Source organism: Arachis ipaensis, chromosome B8 (genome assembly GCF_059453495.1).
Source record: "Arachis ipaensis isolate K30076 ecotype BB chromosome B8, ASM5945349v1, whole genome shotgun sequence".
Taxonomy (NCBI): Eukaryota; Viridiplantae; Streptophyta; class Magnoliopsida; order Fabales; family Fabaceae; genus Arachis; species Arachis ipaensis.
Genome location: NC_142443.1, coordinates 12,336,767 through 12,354,067, shown reverse-complemented (window position 1 = coordinate 12,354,067; position 17,301 = coordinate 12,336,767). Strand labels below are relative to the sequence as shown.

The 17,301-nt window shown below is 31.8% G+C and overlaps 3 protein-coding genes across 5 annotated transcripts; 1 reads left to right on the top strand and 2 right to left on the bottom strand.

The window, feature by feature from the left end:
• Positions 1 to 626: 626 nt before the first annotated feature.
• LOC148547237 (Bifunctional inhibitor/lipid-transfer protein/seed storage 2S albumin superfamily protein) lies at positions 627 to 1,333 on the bottom strand. Its single transcript, XM_088495346.1, has 3 exons — positions 1,230 to 1,333; positions 788 to 1,081; positions 627 to 676 (listed from the first exon to the last, which is right to left on the bottom strand). The coding sequence occupies exons 1-3, from the start codon at positions 1,331 to 1,333 to the stop codon at positions 634 to 636; spliced, it is 441 nt and encodes a 146-aa protein (XP_088351472.1). The 3' UTR covers positions 627 to 633.
• Positions 1,334 to 2,191: 858 nt separating this feature from the next.
• LOC107613500 (protein TPX2-like) lies at positions 2,192 to 5,771 on the top strand. Of its 2 annotated transcripts, none has more exons than XM_088496899.1 (13): positions 2,192 to 2,383; positions 2,746 to 2,807; positions 2,883 to 2,939; positions 3,039 to 3,149; positions 3,240 to 3,398; positions 4,011 to 4,166; positions 4,262 to 4,390; positions 4,510 to 4,593; positions 4,677 to 4,757; positions 4,845 to 4,969; positions 5,075 to 5,183; positions 5,357 to 5,454; positions 5,552 to 5,771. In XM_088496899.1, the coding sequence occupies exons 1-13, from the start codon at positions 2,338 to 2,340 to the stop codon at positions 5,655 to 5,657; spliced, it is 1,323 nt and encodes a 440-aa protein (XP_088353025.1). In that variant the 5' UTR covers positions 2,192 to 2,337; the 3' UTR covers positions 5,658 to 5,771. The 2 variants fall into 2 exon arrangements, with proteins under 2 accessions (XP_088353025.1, XP_088353024.1); XM_088496898.1 differs by having other exon boundaries at positions 5,546 to 5,771.
• On the bottom strand, positions 5,738 to 11,412 carry RING1A (RING 1A). Of its 2 annotated transcripts, none has more exons than XM_016315525.3 (10): positions 10,887 to 11,412; positions 10,685 to 10,727; positions 9,299 to 9,357; positions 8,029 to 8,110; positions 7,755 to 7,875; positions 7,630 to 7,671; positions 6,902 to 7,414; positions 6,679 to 6,786; positions 6,218 to 6,445; positions 5,738 to 6,134 (listed from the first exon to the last, which is right to left on the bottom strand). In XM_016315525.3, exons 1-10 carry the CDS (start codon positions 11,218 to 11,220, stop codon positions 6,102 to 6,104), a joined length of 1,563 nt encoding a protein of 520 aa, XP_016171011.1. In that variant the 5' UTR covers positions 11,221 to 11,412; the 3' UTR covers positions 5,738 to 6,101. The 2 variants fall into 2 exon arrangements, with proteins under 2 accessions (XP_016171011.1, XP_016171010.1); XM_016315524.3 differs by having other exon boundaries at positions 10,875 to 11,336.
• Between the last annotated feature and the right edge of the window lie 5,889 nt (positions 11,413 to 17,301).

Sequence of the window (17,301 nt, the reverse complement as noted above, 5' to 3'; positions counted from 1 at the left end):
AATATATTGTTGTTTAACTCATTTTTAATATATTTTATATTTTAATATGTATTTTATACAAATAACTAATATAATAACTAATCTTTTTTAGGATATATACGTAGTATAATTAATATGTAAATGTATGAACTATGCTATACATTTCTGATTTTTTAAATGCTACCATTTTTAAGTTTAATTAGATACATCACAAATAAAAAATGTCCCTTATAACAGACAATGATAGCTTTTGGTTGATGTTTAATTATATCTCAATGAAACATGGATATAGTGACACATATTTGCTGTTTGGTTTAGTGAGACATTAATTTTTAAAAGATACAGGAGGATATAAATAGACAAGAAGATACTAAATTCATCAGATGGAAGTGTCACTTCAATAAATTAAAGAAGAGAAAGGGGAAAAAAAAATCCTTATTTCGTTGCTGATTGATGTGCCAGAATATAATTACACGCTGAATTGTTAAATTGCTTACTGGGATTCCGTATCTTTCATGAACGTAACATGAAATGCTTGCATCACTTTCACACTTGATTATTGTAATTGAATAATATCAAAATAATTGGATTCCAGTTTCTATTACTATCAGAGCGATTATACACTTTGAAAGATAGAGATAATATCTGTCTGTCTTATACCTTTAATTTGCCCTTCCAATTCGCCGTTGATTGAATGCTGCAAAATAAAACAAGACCTCGTTATATATATATATAATTAGCAGTGACATAATTATAATTAAAACGATTAAGCTAAGACAGATTTTTTGATGAATAATGAACTAATTACATGGAGCAATTGAAGTCATTAGAAATGGGGAAAGTGATAGGCATGTGACATCTATCTGGGAGAAATTGAATGCGTTCCAAATCAAATTTGATGCGAATGCCCTTTGCCAAGTCCTCAATACACTGACAAATTAGTTCGGTGTATTGCTTATCTTCCTTGTTGAGTGTGGCCACAGTTTCACAGCAATGCTTGGTTGGTTCTGATTCATAACCTGCAAGGTACCTAACGCATGTCACAAAATCCCAGTACACTATATCACATGGTTCCCTTGAAATTATTACAATCATTTCTGATCTGCATATCATCAACATAACAATAACACTAACAAAAGAACCTACAACCCCTATGTTTTGCATCATATATACACTGTTGAATAATACTATATGATGATAATAATAATAATGATGATGCTTTTGAAGATCAAACTATAATAAATATATACAGATCCAGTATATATATCTTAATCAAGTACGTAATAATGTTGTAGTAGCTATTATTTTCAGGTGTAAACCTAAGAAAAATGCATGTGCAAGTATCGTGGTCCATGAATTGTGGAAACTTGTTAAGAATTTTTGTTCTGTTTTCCCACGGAAAAGAACTCCTGCTATAGCTCATAATCTATTATTTATCTTTTATTTAAAAAATTCTTTAAAATATATTAATTTGTAGGGTTGTGCTTGTGCATATGAGAAGTGTTTACTTTTTTTTTCTTTTTAATTAAGAGAATTATTGATTTGTAATTAGTAATAGTGTAAAATTATTTTTCATTAAAAAACTTTTTTTGGTAACATTTAAAGAAAAAGCCAACAAACGCTTAAAATTATTATTATTAGTATTATTAAGTTACAATAAATTAACAATTTAATTATGATGTTTTTTCTTTTAAAAAAATTACTACTTCTATACTAAAAATCAGTTATCATATATTTGTATATAAATACATACATATAGTGTTAAATTTATTTCAATATGTATTTTATATTATAATATATATTCTATATAAATAATTAATTTAATGATTGATTTTTTGTGTATACTAGTATGATTAATTTTTTATTTTTTATTTTTTTATTTTTTATTTTTTTACCAAAGATATGAGACTCGAACCCGCAACCTCTTAATTTTTTTTTACATACATGTATTATCTAAAAATAATAATTACTTTTACTATTCAATGTATAAATAATCATATAAGAATCCAGATGTGATTTGTAAGTACGTTAAAGTTAAAGAATAAAAGCTATTTTCGGTTTGTTACACATATTTGAGGGGAAAACGACATCGTTTGAAGGCGCGTGTCTCATGGAGCGTGACAAAATAGCCGTTAGAAGTTGAACTAACTTGAACGGTTATGTTCATGTTCTTCTCGTTTTCTCCTTTTCCATTACAAACGTTTCACTTTCTCCTCTCCCTCTCGCTCTCTCTCTCTCTCTCTGCAAATTCTCGTTTTTTTATTATTTTCATTTTATTTTACTAATTATATTATTGAAGCTTCCAACAATTTACTTCACTTGCCAAAAAATTTGAACCTGCGAACACCCGAATCCGAAATGGCGGTGGAAACTGGCGGCGACACCATCATAGTAGCCACCTCTCGTATGTTCCTTCTTCTTCTTGTTGCTTTCTTTGATGAAATGAAGAGTAGAAATGCAATGCAATTTGTAATATAATCATGAATGAACTCTCATTCAGAACTGGATTTAGACATGATGATTTAGAAACAGATGATCTACTTTATTTTTTGTTAGACTTTCATCATGAATTGTTTGAAATGCCAAATAAGTTAATTTACTTAGATACTTTTCATCCTAGTTTGTTAAGAGAAAAACTACTTGACCTATATCTTAATTAGAGTCTCTCACTTGAGATTGATCGACATAGTCAATTATTGTTCTATTTATCTTGTATGAAGTAAATTACTTGGTTAAGCTTTTTCTGAATTTTTCAAGTTGTTCCAGCATTTAAGCCTAGAACCAATAATAGCCTGCGTGATTTTGGTGAAGCTGAGAAAATGCACAAGGTAAAGGTTACTTTCAAATTTGATTAATTAGTGTGTTTATCACAATGTTTCAAAAATCAGTAATCTATATTTCAGGTATATGAGAACCAAGCTATTAAGAGGCAGAAGTTGGAAGGAGGCAAAGCTAGACAGGTCGATGTCTTTATTTGTGTGTTTCCCCCACTGTTTCAAATAACTTTTCTCTCATATTTGTGCCCTAACTAAAGTATAACTCCTCAAAAATATAACCAGATTCTGTATGTGGAACCTCAAAATTTGCCTCGTAAGTTGCCATTGGGTGTGACAAATGGCAACACAAACATATCTTCAAGTAATAGTAAAATGCAGATAAATGCCGTGAAGGTTTGTTTTATTCCTCTATTGTCCATTCTGTTTTCTTCTTTTGTTGCACCATGTGAGTAGATGTTCTTATAGTTTTGACTTATGATTCAGGGACGTGCTGCTCAGAAACAGATGAAACCAAGGCCTAAAGAACCTGGATTCAAGACAGATCAGGCTGTTGCCTCAGCAAGTGTAAGGAGTACTACTGATCTTGATCAAGAAATGGTTCCTAGAATGCCAAAATTCAAGGCTCAACCACTGAATAAGAAGGTACTTCATTCTTCTCTTTCGCCCATACTTTGTTTTTACTTATAAATATAATTTTTTTAGAGTGCAAAATTCTCAAGAATTAACGCTCCCATTTCCTCCTTTTTACAGAAAAAAAAAAAAGATAAATCACATACCGTAGGACTAAGCTTTTATTTATGCAAAATTTGATGTTTCGATTGACGGAAGTATTCATCAGTCATTTACTAAACTTTGATGTTTGATACTTTTTCTTCTCTTGATGAAAGAATAAATTTGTTGAGTGAAGAGCAAAAGAAGATAGGAGGAGAAGAGATCTTTGCAAAAATAAGGAATAAACAAGAAATACTAATATAGTATAACTTTCCAATCTCTCTAAGTATATGAAAGGAAAATTTCTCCTGAAAGGATTGTTTTACTCCTAATGAAGGTTAAATTACATATATAGCACACTACCATAAATATTTGGCTGCTTCTCTTTTTTCCAAAATTAACATTACTTCTCAACATATATTAATCTAGTGTTTCAAGGTATACCCAGCATTCACCAAAGCTACCAAACAAAAAGTTCTACATATGAGACACATCACTTTGATCCTTGACTTGCTATTCATCAATTTTATTTTTTTGTATTAGGAGAATCCATGGAAATCTGTTCTTACAGAGCCTAAAACACCTACATTTCAGACATCACTACGTGCCCGGCCACAAAAGATGAAAAGTTCAGTAGAATTAGAGCTAGAAAAGCTTGCAAGAAAACCCAAATTTAAGGCAAGGCCTCTAAATAAGAAGGTAAAAGGCTACCGACTGAGAAATTTAATTAACTTCATTATTCTCATTTTATCCTTTAGCACTAAACAAAAATAATCTTTCTCTTATTTCATTAGATCTTTGAAAGTAAAGGAGACATTGGACTACACTATCATGCCAAGAAACAAGTCACTGTACCTCAAGAATTTCACTTTGCAACAAATGACAGGATTCCACCACCTGCCATGGCTGATTTGTCTGATTTGGTAATCTAGATTTGAAATCAAACCATCTACTTCCCAAAGCTTCAGTTAACTCTACTTGATTTAAGAAATAAGGATGCATGTTCTATCATCAACTCATCCTTTGTGTTCTTATGTTGCAGGTTTATTTTAAGTCTGAAAGTACTTGTAAAAACAAACCAGTTACCAGAAACACAATTCCAAAGCCATTCCATCTCCACACTGAGGTTCATTACATTCCCTTTTGTTTTGAAGGATCTATGCAATGATCCGGTTATGCTATAACAATTGCAATTTTTCTCTATGTTAGGAGAGGGGTGACCGGAAAGATAAGAAACATAATGTGGAACTTCTGCATAAGCCATACCCTTATACCAATGACTATCCTCAAGTAAAGAAGTTTTTTCAATTTGGTGTCTCATTAATCTCTAGATACTAAGAATTAGCAGTACGAAATTACTGATATCATGATATGCAGGAACCTCAAAAACTTGAATCTAAGCAGTGCACTAAACCAGAACCATTCCAATTGGACTCCCTAGTTAGACATGAGATAGAACTGCAACAAGAAATGGAGGAACAACTAATGGTGAAAAGAGAAGAGTGAGTAACATTAATAGTATTAGGTTTCACTTTCTTTTGTGTCTATGAAGAATTGAGTTATATTCTCATATATCATGGATGTGGAATTGTGGATTTTGCCTGCAGGGATCCATTCCCAGTTACAGATAAAGTTCGTAAACCCCTTACCCAAGTTCAAGAGTTCAGTTTACATTCGGAGAATTGGGCCATGTCTAGAGCCCAATTTAATGAGAAGGTGACTTTAGTCTTCGTATTCGTGCGTTCCTAACTATATATCATAGACCATAGTAGCTATTTTAGTTTTAGTTCTTATACTCTATAGTATAGTCTTCAATTTATTCTTTGTTTTTCTTCATCTACCACTTGATAGTGATCTAAGCAAGGTAGTGTGATATGTGATGCATGCAGAGAGAGGAAGAAAAGGCACTGAAACATCTGATGACAAGGTCAAAGGTTTCTCATGTGATGCCAACTCCAAAATTTGACCATCCTTTCTTTCCCAATAAGTATGTGCAAAATTAAAAGTTTAAAACATTTCTTCATTCTTTGTTTTCTACCACTTTTAAAACATCTGACAATGAGTTGTGTTGTATGAAGCAATAGGTCTGCTAAGGATACAACAAATCCCAAGTCGCCAAATTTGCATGTAGCCAAAAACAAGATATCAAATGCCATTGTAGTTTCAAGTCCTGCTGCCACCATGAGATGATGGAGGAGCATCTAGTAGACGTGAATTTGACAACAATTTCAAATTCTAGTGTCATATCAGTTTGTAATATATCTTAATTAATGTTCGCAAATACAAAATACTAATCATTTTCTCATTAAAATATTCATTTCCACAATGAAAACTATGAATCTATTGTAACAATGCAGAGGTGCTAACAACAATCACTCCAACCATGCCGATGGATTTGAATACAATGCCGAATTTTGTGTCCATCATGAAAATTAAATAAAACTCCTTACCAAATAAAACTGTAACTAATATTTTATCTAAAGTTTATTTATGACACCTTCAGGCTTGCATAAACCTTTTCAAAGGGTCATATAATTTAGTATACTATAGTTTCTTGGTTTTTTTGGGGTGGGAGGGAGAACAACTTAGACAATTTGTCCTTGCTATATACAAATGAAAAAAAGTTCAGCGTGACTATAGTGCCCCTTTCCGCCTGTATGCCAGAATCTGAAACAGCAGAAAACGAGGGGAAATTAGGTTTGATGCTTGAAATAATAACAGTTATTTAATAAAACCACATTAAGACTCACCAAATGCTCCCTTTTAGATATGCATTTAGATCTAATCCCTGCTAAAGATTCATCTCCCTGCAAAATTTCTAGTTCATATTTAGATGGATCTATAACCAGAGTTGTTAGCTCATCACATATCAAGGATGAAGTCTCATCAGTTGACTTGTCGAAATCTGTGCCACTGCATCCTTTAACTGCCAATATCTCAACTTCTTCAACAGGCACAGGTGTTTGGCGAGCAACATACTTTGCAAAAGCAATTTTAAACAAGTATTAGACAATCATCATATGGCAATTAAATTGTCTCATTAACAAAAAGCATAAGATGCAATCATTTTCTTTGGGAAGAGATCACAGAAAATAATAGAACCTATATGTTAATACTAGGCCTTCTACTAGAAGAATAAATAAATTTAAATCAATCAAATCAGAATAATTTGCTGTCATAAACAAGTGACTAAAACAAAGGAGCATCTCACTTCGCAAAGGTTCTTGACAGACAAAGTTGGGCGACAGCAAAGGTGTGGCTTCTCCAAACTTGGTGCGCCTCGTTTGCCCAAAGAATAAAGCATGAGATGGATATCTAACTGCCAATAAGAATATAAAGGATCTTGAACAAAACTGAATTAAGAATTCATAACAAAGTTGCACTCAGCAATAACATTTGACACCTATAGATTTATTAAGAGGGGAGATCTATACCTCATCAGCATTCTCATCCAAGTTTCGGAGAAAATCAACCATCTTAGACACTCGACTACTGCGAGAGCTTTTGCTACTACTACCACTGCCACTTCCATGCCTTGTGTGACTTCTAAATCCACCCCTTCCCCATGTAAGTTTTCGAGGTTTTGACACCTGCCTTGAAAGTCCTCGATTTTCTCTACCGTTATCCAAGTCACTTTCTGCACATCCACCATCAGGACTTGCCATTGATGATGAGGGCTGAGAGGTGCGAACTCTGGTCCATCTCTTTCTCCTTCTTTGCCTCGCCTCTGTACCCCGCTCATCAGCAGATGATGAGTCCTTTTCGTTATTGTCATTTTCCTCCTCATTATCCTCAGATCCTTGAATATCAATCACTTGATTTTGTCTCCTAGAAGCATTTCGTTGATTTCGCTGGGATCTTGTCACGAATACACTTGGTGAATCTTTACGTCTCTTAACTAGTGCTTCAGACTGCCGTTGAACAACTTTTGCAATTGAAGCTTGAATCTGTCAGAAAGAAGTTATTAAATGACACCAGGAACAAGGTACTATTGCAAATGCAAGGAATTATGTAATTGAGGAGTTGGCATGTGATGGCAGCCAAGCAGATAGGCAATAATTCAGTGTCAAACAATAAAAAAGTGGAATTACTAGTTTAATTATTGTGAACATGCCTAAAATCTGAAAGCATGTTTAGAAATGTTCAGCCAATAAATATTTACCTGCTTATTGCGGTTCTTCTCCTCTTCACGAAATTCAAGCTCCTATAATAAAGCAACCAGTGTTAGTAGCACTAGTCAATTTTTTACACATGGTCAAAATACATAGTAAACAGGTCAACTCATACCTCTTCCTCGTACTTCTCAATATCTGGATATAAAGCAGCAATAAGGGCATCATATTTCGGATCATCTCTCAAAGAACGGCGACTGGCACAATGTGTTCGGCAAGCAGGGCATTCATTGTTCCTGAGATAATACATGAATGATGAGTCTGCATACAGAGATTATATCTTGTGTTTTGTGATGAGTACACGGGAGGCAAGAAGGGTTTAGATTGATTGCATGTATTGGAAGCAAATTACACAAACAAAAACCCTGGAATTGCTTCATGTGACCTACCCAAGTCGCATTGACTTGTCAATGCATTCCCTGCAAAACCGGTGCAAGCATTCCATGACAGTTCTTGTTTTCTTAATAATGCCTGTCGAAGCAAATACTTTGTTAGTTTAATAGGATAAGTTCACCATCATTGAACATGATTTAAAAATTTTCCTTCATAGTGGAATCCGAAACTACCTGTTAAAACCATAACTAAGAATATAGGTACCAACAATTTTTTTTTTCAAAAAAAGCATTTACATTTGGTAAACATTTAAATACCAAATTGAGAGCAAATAAAATAGGATTTGGATCCTTTGGTTATGTTTCAATCTCACCATTGATTGACTATTATTTATTCATTATTTTTATAGAATCCAAATCCAGTAAAATATGTCAAATTTCCTATGTTAATTAAACTAATATGCTCCGTATAGAGAAATGAGTTTACTTTTTTGTTTTTCCATTTCAATATTTAGGTTTTCAATCTTCGGGATCTTTCCTTTTTTAAACAAAATTTCACATAGCAAGATGTACCTAAGAACTTGTGTAAGCACTATTATGAACCTTAAGTATCACTCAGAATCTAGGGCAGCTACAAAGACAATGGTTATTATATGCACTAAAAGTTGAGTTCCTCACCTCAAAACCCACAATTGATACTTGATCAAACATCGCTGACATGCACATATCTCTTGATTGTATCTAACTCATTAACTCAACTGCTCAAGTCATTCATTATACTCTCGAAAATGCATGCATGAATGCATCCCTCTGTTATATATAGACTATATAGGTAAAATCAACAGGCTAGCTAAGTGGCTATTGCCCCTCTTTAGTAATCTCAGAAAAGATAGTTCAACAATTCTGCTCGCTTTACAAAACTACAATTGATAGTTTGGCACTCTTAGGAGATGAAGCTAAAATGCTAGTATTATTAAGCAATATCAGCAACAATACAGAAAAAGAAACCACTAAGGATTGTTAAAAGGTTCATGATCACCTAGTTACAAGATCAATATACAATAATAAATCAACAGGTATCTATGAAAATAACATATATTAAGCCATCACCTCTCCTTCTAGCAAAAGATAAAAGTAGTATTAGCATAGGAGACTTCCCATCACACTTAGTGTTTGTGAAAAAAACAACTTTCTATTTTATGATTGTTGTGCACATAGAATTAAATGAAATACTAGAGCTCCCAGCACATCTTGCCGATAGCAAAATGTAAGCCCACACAGAATTTAACACCATACTTAAGCCCCAAAAAGTGAAAACCAAACATACCAAGGCAAATTGGGCACTGGACATCCTTACGAATTTCCAGAAGTTCTACAAACACAAATCTGCGAAAAGAACAAGACGATAAGAACATATTTACATACAAGTGATAGAAAGAACATTTTCATATGGGATTTATGACTGATACCCACCAATTGGGTAGTTAGAACAGTCATAATTCAGCAACTTATGAAGATGTTACAACAAATTTAGCAGCTTTCTAACAGTTAAGACTTAAAAACACAGTTAATGCTATATCACAGGCACTGCCTACCTTGATCATCTAAATTCTCTAAGCTGGAAGAAATTTATAACTCACCAGCCACTTTTCACAAAACACTGAAACAGTAATAACACCAAAAGCTATCTAACTTCCTAGCTGTTATACAAAAGGGGTAAAATAGTCATAATGTCACAGCAAGCAGCTTAGGGATATTTTATACTATGACATAATGCAAAGGAGTCGAAATGTTGGGTATTTTCTTCTTCAGTATTTTCGTCTTTTATAATGTTAAGTCGTTTCTTCTGAGATACAAGCACATTGTGGCCCAACTTAACTTACAACATGGTATCCCACATGCCTTTCACCTTTGACAACTTTGGACAAGTATCTCCAAATTCAGAAAGCAAGTACGCTGTTTCATGTTATGCTTTAACAGGTTACTATAACATGGAAAAGCAATTCAAGTACCAGCACAGATCATGAACTACAGGGCATTACAGGGAACCTTGTGAGCCTATAGAATTTTGACCACAGGTACATGGCAAGTGATAGATGATAATGCTTCAAAACACTTAGTTTCAAACTTTCCCCACACAACTTGTAGAGTAAAGAAGTGACTACTTAGAACATTCTGATGCACACCACCCACTAGAACTCCACCTACAATATGAATGTTAATATAATTCATAAAGCAAGAGTATTCATACACCTCCTTCATGCCATGAAGGAGATCTCGAAGTTCAATCCCACCCTATGCATAACAACACTAAGCAACAAAAGTCCACGCCAAAATAACAAACGTTGTTCGATTATGCAACCAATGAGCTAGTCTAATGCACCAACAAGACGAAAATGCAAGCATGCAAACGAGCTAAGACGAATCAAAAGGGGTAGATTCGGAAAACACACACATTTCAGCTAAAATAACACAGAAAAGTGAAAAGAGGAATCATAGAGCAACCCCCTTCTACAGTGGGAAGAGGGAACCCACATCAGAAGCGTCCAAAATCAAAGGAAGAAGAACACAAGATGCGAAATTCACACCAACCCAGCACCCCAAAACAGAGACACATCGATCAGCAACATGAATCTGGGGGAAAAAGAGAAGAAGAGGAAGCAGAGAAAAGCACAAGTTTTGAAGCAATGCACTAGACAAATAGAGTTCGTACTCTGGTTTTTCTTCAGAATCCGAAGATGGGGTGTCGTCAGAATCTGAAAACAACCAACAAAGAACAAAATGAACACCTTGAGAAAACAGAAGAATTACGAAGTAGCAAAAGCGCGAGGACCCAGTTGAAGAAACACGAAAATAATAAGATGCACGTAAATCACGAAGAAGAAAGGATGATAACACGTAACCATCGGGTTTACCCTCGTCGTTGTGTTTCCCTTCTTCTTCATCTTCTTCATCTCCCTCACCTTCATCTTCATCTTCGTCATCGTCCTCTTCTTCTTCTTCTTCATCATCATCTTCTTCTTCTTCTGCTCCTTGTTGCTCATCTTCCTCATCTTCTTGCTCAGCATCCCCTTGCTCTTGTTCTTGCTCGTCCTCTTCCTTGTGGGCTCCAGCAGCATCTTCATCTGGATGGTGGGGCTTGAGGGTGCGGTCGCGGTGGTGCTTGGGGTGGCGATGAGGGAAGAGGTGGTTGGAGGAGTCGTCGGCGTCGTCGAGAGTGTCAGGGTAAGGGCGCTTCTGTGCAGGCATTGCTGAATCCTCTTTGGTTCGATGCAGCAGAGAAGAGAACGCAGAGAAGAGAAGCGAAGAAGCAAAGAAGCAGAATGAGATTGGAGATTTTGGTTTGGGTCTCCTTCTCTGCTTTCTTTCGCTTTGCTATCATTATATATTGCAATTTTTTTTATTTTTATTTTTTCATGTAAGTATTTATTTAATTGCGTCTATCTTCGTTTTTATTAGTCTTGATTTAATACTAATATAATCGTAATTATAGTATTACTACACTACACTACACTGCTACACAGTACACACCCTCGTAAACAAAATTAAAGTGTTATTATCGTTTGGTTAGGTTATTCATGAGTTAACTTGTATGCATATTTGGATATAAGCTTTTCGGGTAAAACAAAAAAGATGTATAGAAAATTTTGATTTTGTCTAATAATAATATGTCACAATTTTATTTTTCAATATTTATTACTGATCAAATGGAAAAGAATTTAATCTATTAATAACTATTCTAAAATTTACTTATATAATATAATATATAATTTGCTCGAAACCGAAAAATGTTTTTAGTTATTAAAGAGATTTGTGTTCAATTATTTGACAATTCTCACTCGACTTTTTTTATAACATGACTACATATTTATAATATTCAAATCTGAAGAAAAATGTTACTCACATTTTTAATAAATAAATTAAAAAATTGACTAATATTAATTCAGATACAGGATAAATATAAAGATAATTAATTACCTAAGATTTCTTATAAAATATAACAAATTGTTGTTGAGATGGAATATTTTATATCAGTTTATATTAAAATTAATTATTATTGTAACAAAAACTATTTTTCTATGGAAAAATAAATATAAAATTCCTATGCATAGATAGTATATAAGAAAATAAATTTCTGAGAACAGCAGAAGATAAAGAAGGAAAGTAAAGGAGGCATATAGTAGCGGCTCGGTGGCCGGTGTGTGGAGGTGGTGTCTCGGGCCCTTTTTCGTCATTTCAACCACTATATGTTCTTCTCTTTCTTCATAGTTCATACTTTGGTTGCTCTGTTTTTGTTTTCCTTTACTAGTTAAATGTTAATGCATCCCACATTACTCTCTGATCTCTGACTTTTATTTTCTTTGCTTCTTAATATGATGGGGGTTGGTTATGTGGAATTTTTTTTTAATTCAAAAGTAAGGTGTGTATATTTTCTTTTGTATTTCACGGAATATATATATAAAAATATTTTTTATATTTTAAAATTAATCATTAACATTAATTACTATATATTTATATATAATATATATTATTTAATTTATTTTTAATATATATTATATATTTTAACATATATTTTATACTAATAAATAATTTTAGTATACATATAGTATAATTAATATTATTATTATTTATTTATTTTGAAACACATCAATGAAAAGTGATATTTGGAGAGCAACTAGTTTTTTTTTTTTTTTAACAAAAGACAGCAAAGCTATGAATTATTCCTATAATATAATGCAAAAAAAAAATGGAATGGAAGATAGACATTCCAAAGTTAGAGGTAAGATACCAATTTGGCTGCTTTTATATATATATATATGTGTGTGTGTGTGTGAAATATAGAGAGCGAAATAAAGATAAATTAAAAAAAGTTGTCTTTATATTTATTTATGGGTAATATAAGATAGATGATTATAAAATATATTTTTTATTTATATATTCTTTTTCGTTATTATTAGTAGTCTCTTTTTTCTGCAATAATTCTTTAGTCTTCACTTTAAACAAATAATAATAAATTTTAAATTAAATTAGTAGATTCAATATAACATCATTCATACTTAAATTCATTTTTATTTAGAGATCAAAAAAATTACGAATAAGAATATGTATAAAAGACTAACAAACTATAATTTGCAAATGACATAAATTTTTTATTTTTACTTAAAATCTTGAATTTAAGTATCACTTTTAACTTAAAAAAATATTTGCAGAGGAGTTTGTAGTGGCTTTAACAACAACAACAGTAATAATAACAGTAAAAAGTCTAATAATTTAAAAAATATAAAAAATAGTAAAATAAATAAATAATCAAGTAAAATAAAAAATATTAAATATTAAGAAAAATTATATATGTAATTAAAGAAACAAATAGTATAATAGATAAAAGTTTTTAAATAAAATAAATGATATAACTTTAAACTCTCACTATTATATTTTTTTAATATAATAAAATTATGTATTATATATTTTAGTAGAGTCTGATAGGCCAAACAAAGTATTTCATAAATACGAGTTTGTCTTATTAAATATAGCTCAAATGGCATAGTTTTTCTATACTTAATTAAGAGGTTGCGAGTTCAAGTCTCCTATCTTTGGTAAAAAAAAATGTAAACTTTTAAAATAGTTTGGATTCAAATTTATTTTTTATCAGGTAAGACTAAATACGAATTAATTAATTAAGAGCCAGAAATTAAACTAAACCAAAAGAAGCTAGATAGTTTCACCCAGTTAAAAAATCTTTTTGTTAACCTAGGGAGTGAGAGGGCATAGAAGAGGTGAGCATAGACGGTTTTCGATATATATAATTCAGGGTTATATAAATCTGTTCTCATAAATTAATTTTGGTCACATATATTTCATAAACAATTATTATATTGCGCTCAATGATTAAGCTTTTTCTGTCGATTAATTAAAGTTTTTTTCATTTTCTTTTCAAGGTGAAATGATCGAGTTAAGGTTCAGGGCCGAGGAACTTTGACCTTGTCTAGAGACATGACTGCATCTCCTCACGCATCCATCATAATGAAAAAGTACTTATAAGTTATAACTATTAACTAATAATAAATTAAGACTCAAATTGCGGCGATTTATGAAGAAATAAGAAGTAACCAATCAAAAAAGTCAACATATACCTGCCAAACAGGGATCAATTTTACTGATGGTTCGAAAATCAAATTCAGTAAAGCTCAAGTGTATACTGTACAGTAGATTTTGTAGCCTCCTGCTTCATGTAATCACTATATAATTATTATATATTATGCGTTGCCCAATATGCAATCATCAATTCGCTATATTGAAAAAACATATTATCATTTATCATCAATTATTTTTTTATTTTTTGTCTAAATTATTTTTTTTTTCTGACTTGAATTGTGGTTGGTCTTGATTATAGAGCTAAAAGTCTAAATCTTTCTCAATATATTATTTTTTGGTTCCACAATATTCAAATGACATTATTTAAAGAAAATAAGTATCAGGCTATTTTAACTAACCAAGTAATGTCATTATCATTAATTATCAAATTGAAATGCTTTTAGGTGTTAATTGGATAGAATAGTCGTACTTATGTCATATATGAATGTATTTTATTTATTTATTTATTTATTTTTTGAACTAAAGGACTAGACTTTTAGCGAAAAAAAAATAGAGAACTGATTAATATTAGTTTAAATAGAAGACAAATACAATAAAAAATAATATTGATCACTTAATAATTTTTTTATTTAAATAAAAAATTTCTTACCTATCAATTTAAATTAGTTATAAAAATTTACCAATTTATATATTTAGTGTTGTTCTTGTATGGATACTTGGAAGGAGAGCTCGGTCTCTGAGAATCGACGTCGAGTTGTTATTTTCGGTGTCGACTTTTGAGCTTTATGGTAATCCGAGCTTTACTCCAAGACGATGTCCAATCGCGTAGAGCTTTGAGCAAGAAACAGGGGGGAGTGTACCTGCAAAAGTACTCCGAAACTTAAGTCAGTATTCAGAATTCAATGTATCCTTTGAAAATAAAATATCATACCTTTATAGGTGAGATAAAATAGGCCGATTACGTTTCTATTGATCATCTGAATTGAAGAGCAATTAATAGATTTTAATAAGTGATCATGTCTGGTCGGACGTTTTTATTCCAGGATGTAGTCCGTTGAGTCTGATTGTAACGTATAACGCCGAGTTATAACGTAAAGTGCCAAGTTATAGTGCATAATGCCGAGTTATTGTATATAATGCCGAATTATGACATCGGATTTGTAACGGCCGTATCATAACCCCCAAGCTTAGCCTGACTATATTTTGATAAAGCAGGTTGATCTTTTTTAGTTATAACTCGGCGATTTGAGTTATAAGTATGGAGCCCCCAGATCAACTTACTTTATTAAAATAATGAATAATTTGAATTTCAGACGTGATTTGAAGTTAACGTGTATTGGAAAGTGTAATAGTCTTGTCATTGATGGTGCCTTTGATTTTTCCAATGTAATTTTGAACCGTTGATTTAATAGATGTAACGGTTAGGTTTTTTCATGGAACTGAATAGTTAATTTGAATAGTTGTTGAGACGATTTTGATAAAAGTGAATTGGTTGGACGAGAATATTAAATTAGTTCACCGTTGTTTGGTGATTTGATTGAGTTTGATTGTGCATGTGTAAACGATGCGACTTTGAATTGAAGAGTTGTCGCGAATGGATCAGTGTTTGTACTTGTATGATATGTGATTGAGTTTGTTGACTGTTGATAGTCATAGTTTAGAATTGAAGATTGAGTTTGATTGCGCATGTGTAAACGATGCGACTATGAATTGAAGAATTATCGCGAATGGATAATTGATTAAAGATTGTATGTTTGATTGCGCATGTGTAAACAATGCGACTTTGAATTGAAGAATTATCGCGAATGAATAATTGATTGAAGATCGTTGATATAGATATGATGATAATTGATATAGATTTGACAATGACTGATAATGATTGATATAGCTCGGATAATGATTGATATAGATCTGAAAACTGAAATAATAGATATAGATTTGAAAATAGAAAAACAGATATAGGTCGGCGAATAGAGATAACAGATATAGGTCGGCAAATAAAGATGATAGATATAGATCGGCAAATAGAGATAACATGTAGATCGACAAATAGAGGTAACAGATATAAATCTGCAAATAGAGATTACAGATATAGATCGGCAAATAGAGATAACTGATAAAGATCGGCAAATAGAGATAACTGATATAAATCGGAAAGTAGAGATGATAGATATAGATCGGCAAATAGATATAACAAATGTAGACCGGAAAATCAGATATAGATCGGCAAATAGAGATATCAGGTATAAATTGACAAATAGAGATATCAGATATAAATTGGCAACTAGAGATAACTGATAAAGATCGGCAAATAGAGATAACAGATGTAAATCAGAAAGTAGAGATGACAGATATAGATCAAAAAATCAGATAACATATATAGATCGGCAAATAGGGATAATAGATATAAATCGAAAAATAGAGATGACATATAGATCAAAAAAATAGAGGTAACATATATAGATCGGCAAATAGATATATCAGATATAAATTGAAAAATAGAGATGACAGATATAGATCGGAAAAATAGAGATAACAAATATAAGTTGAAAAATAGATATGACAGATATAGATCAGAAAAACAGATATAGATCGGCAAATAGATATAGATTGGCAAATAGGGATAACAGATATAAATCGGAATATAGAGATGTTTGATATAAATCGGAAAATAGATATAACAGATATAAATTAGCAAATAAGGATAACAGATATAAATCGAAATATAGAGATGATTGATATAAATCAGAAAATAGAGATGACTGATATAAATCGGATAATAGAGATGACTGTTATAGATCGGCGAATAGAGATTTTTTATATAAATCGGCAGTTAGAGATGATTGATATAAATCGGACAATAGATATAACAGATATAAATTGGCAAATAGGGATAACGGATATAAATCGAAATATAGAGATGATTGATATAAATCAGAAAATAGAGATGACTGATATAAATCGGATAATAGAGATGACTGTTATAGATCGGCAAATAGAGATTTTGGATATAAATTGGCAAATAGAGATGATTGATATAAATCGGACAATAGATATAGATCGGCAAATAGAGATGACTGATATAAATTGAAAAATAGATATGACAGATATTGATCGAAAAAATAGATATAGATCGGGAAATAATTATACCAGAGATGATTTGAAAAATAGAGATAACAGATATTTGATCGGAAAAACAGATATAGATCGGCAAATAGATATACTAGAGTGAATTGA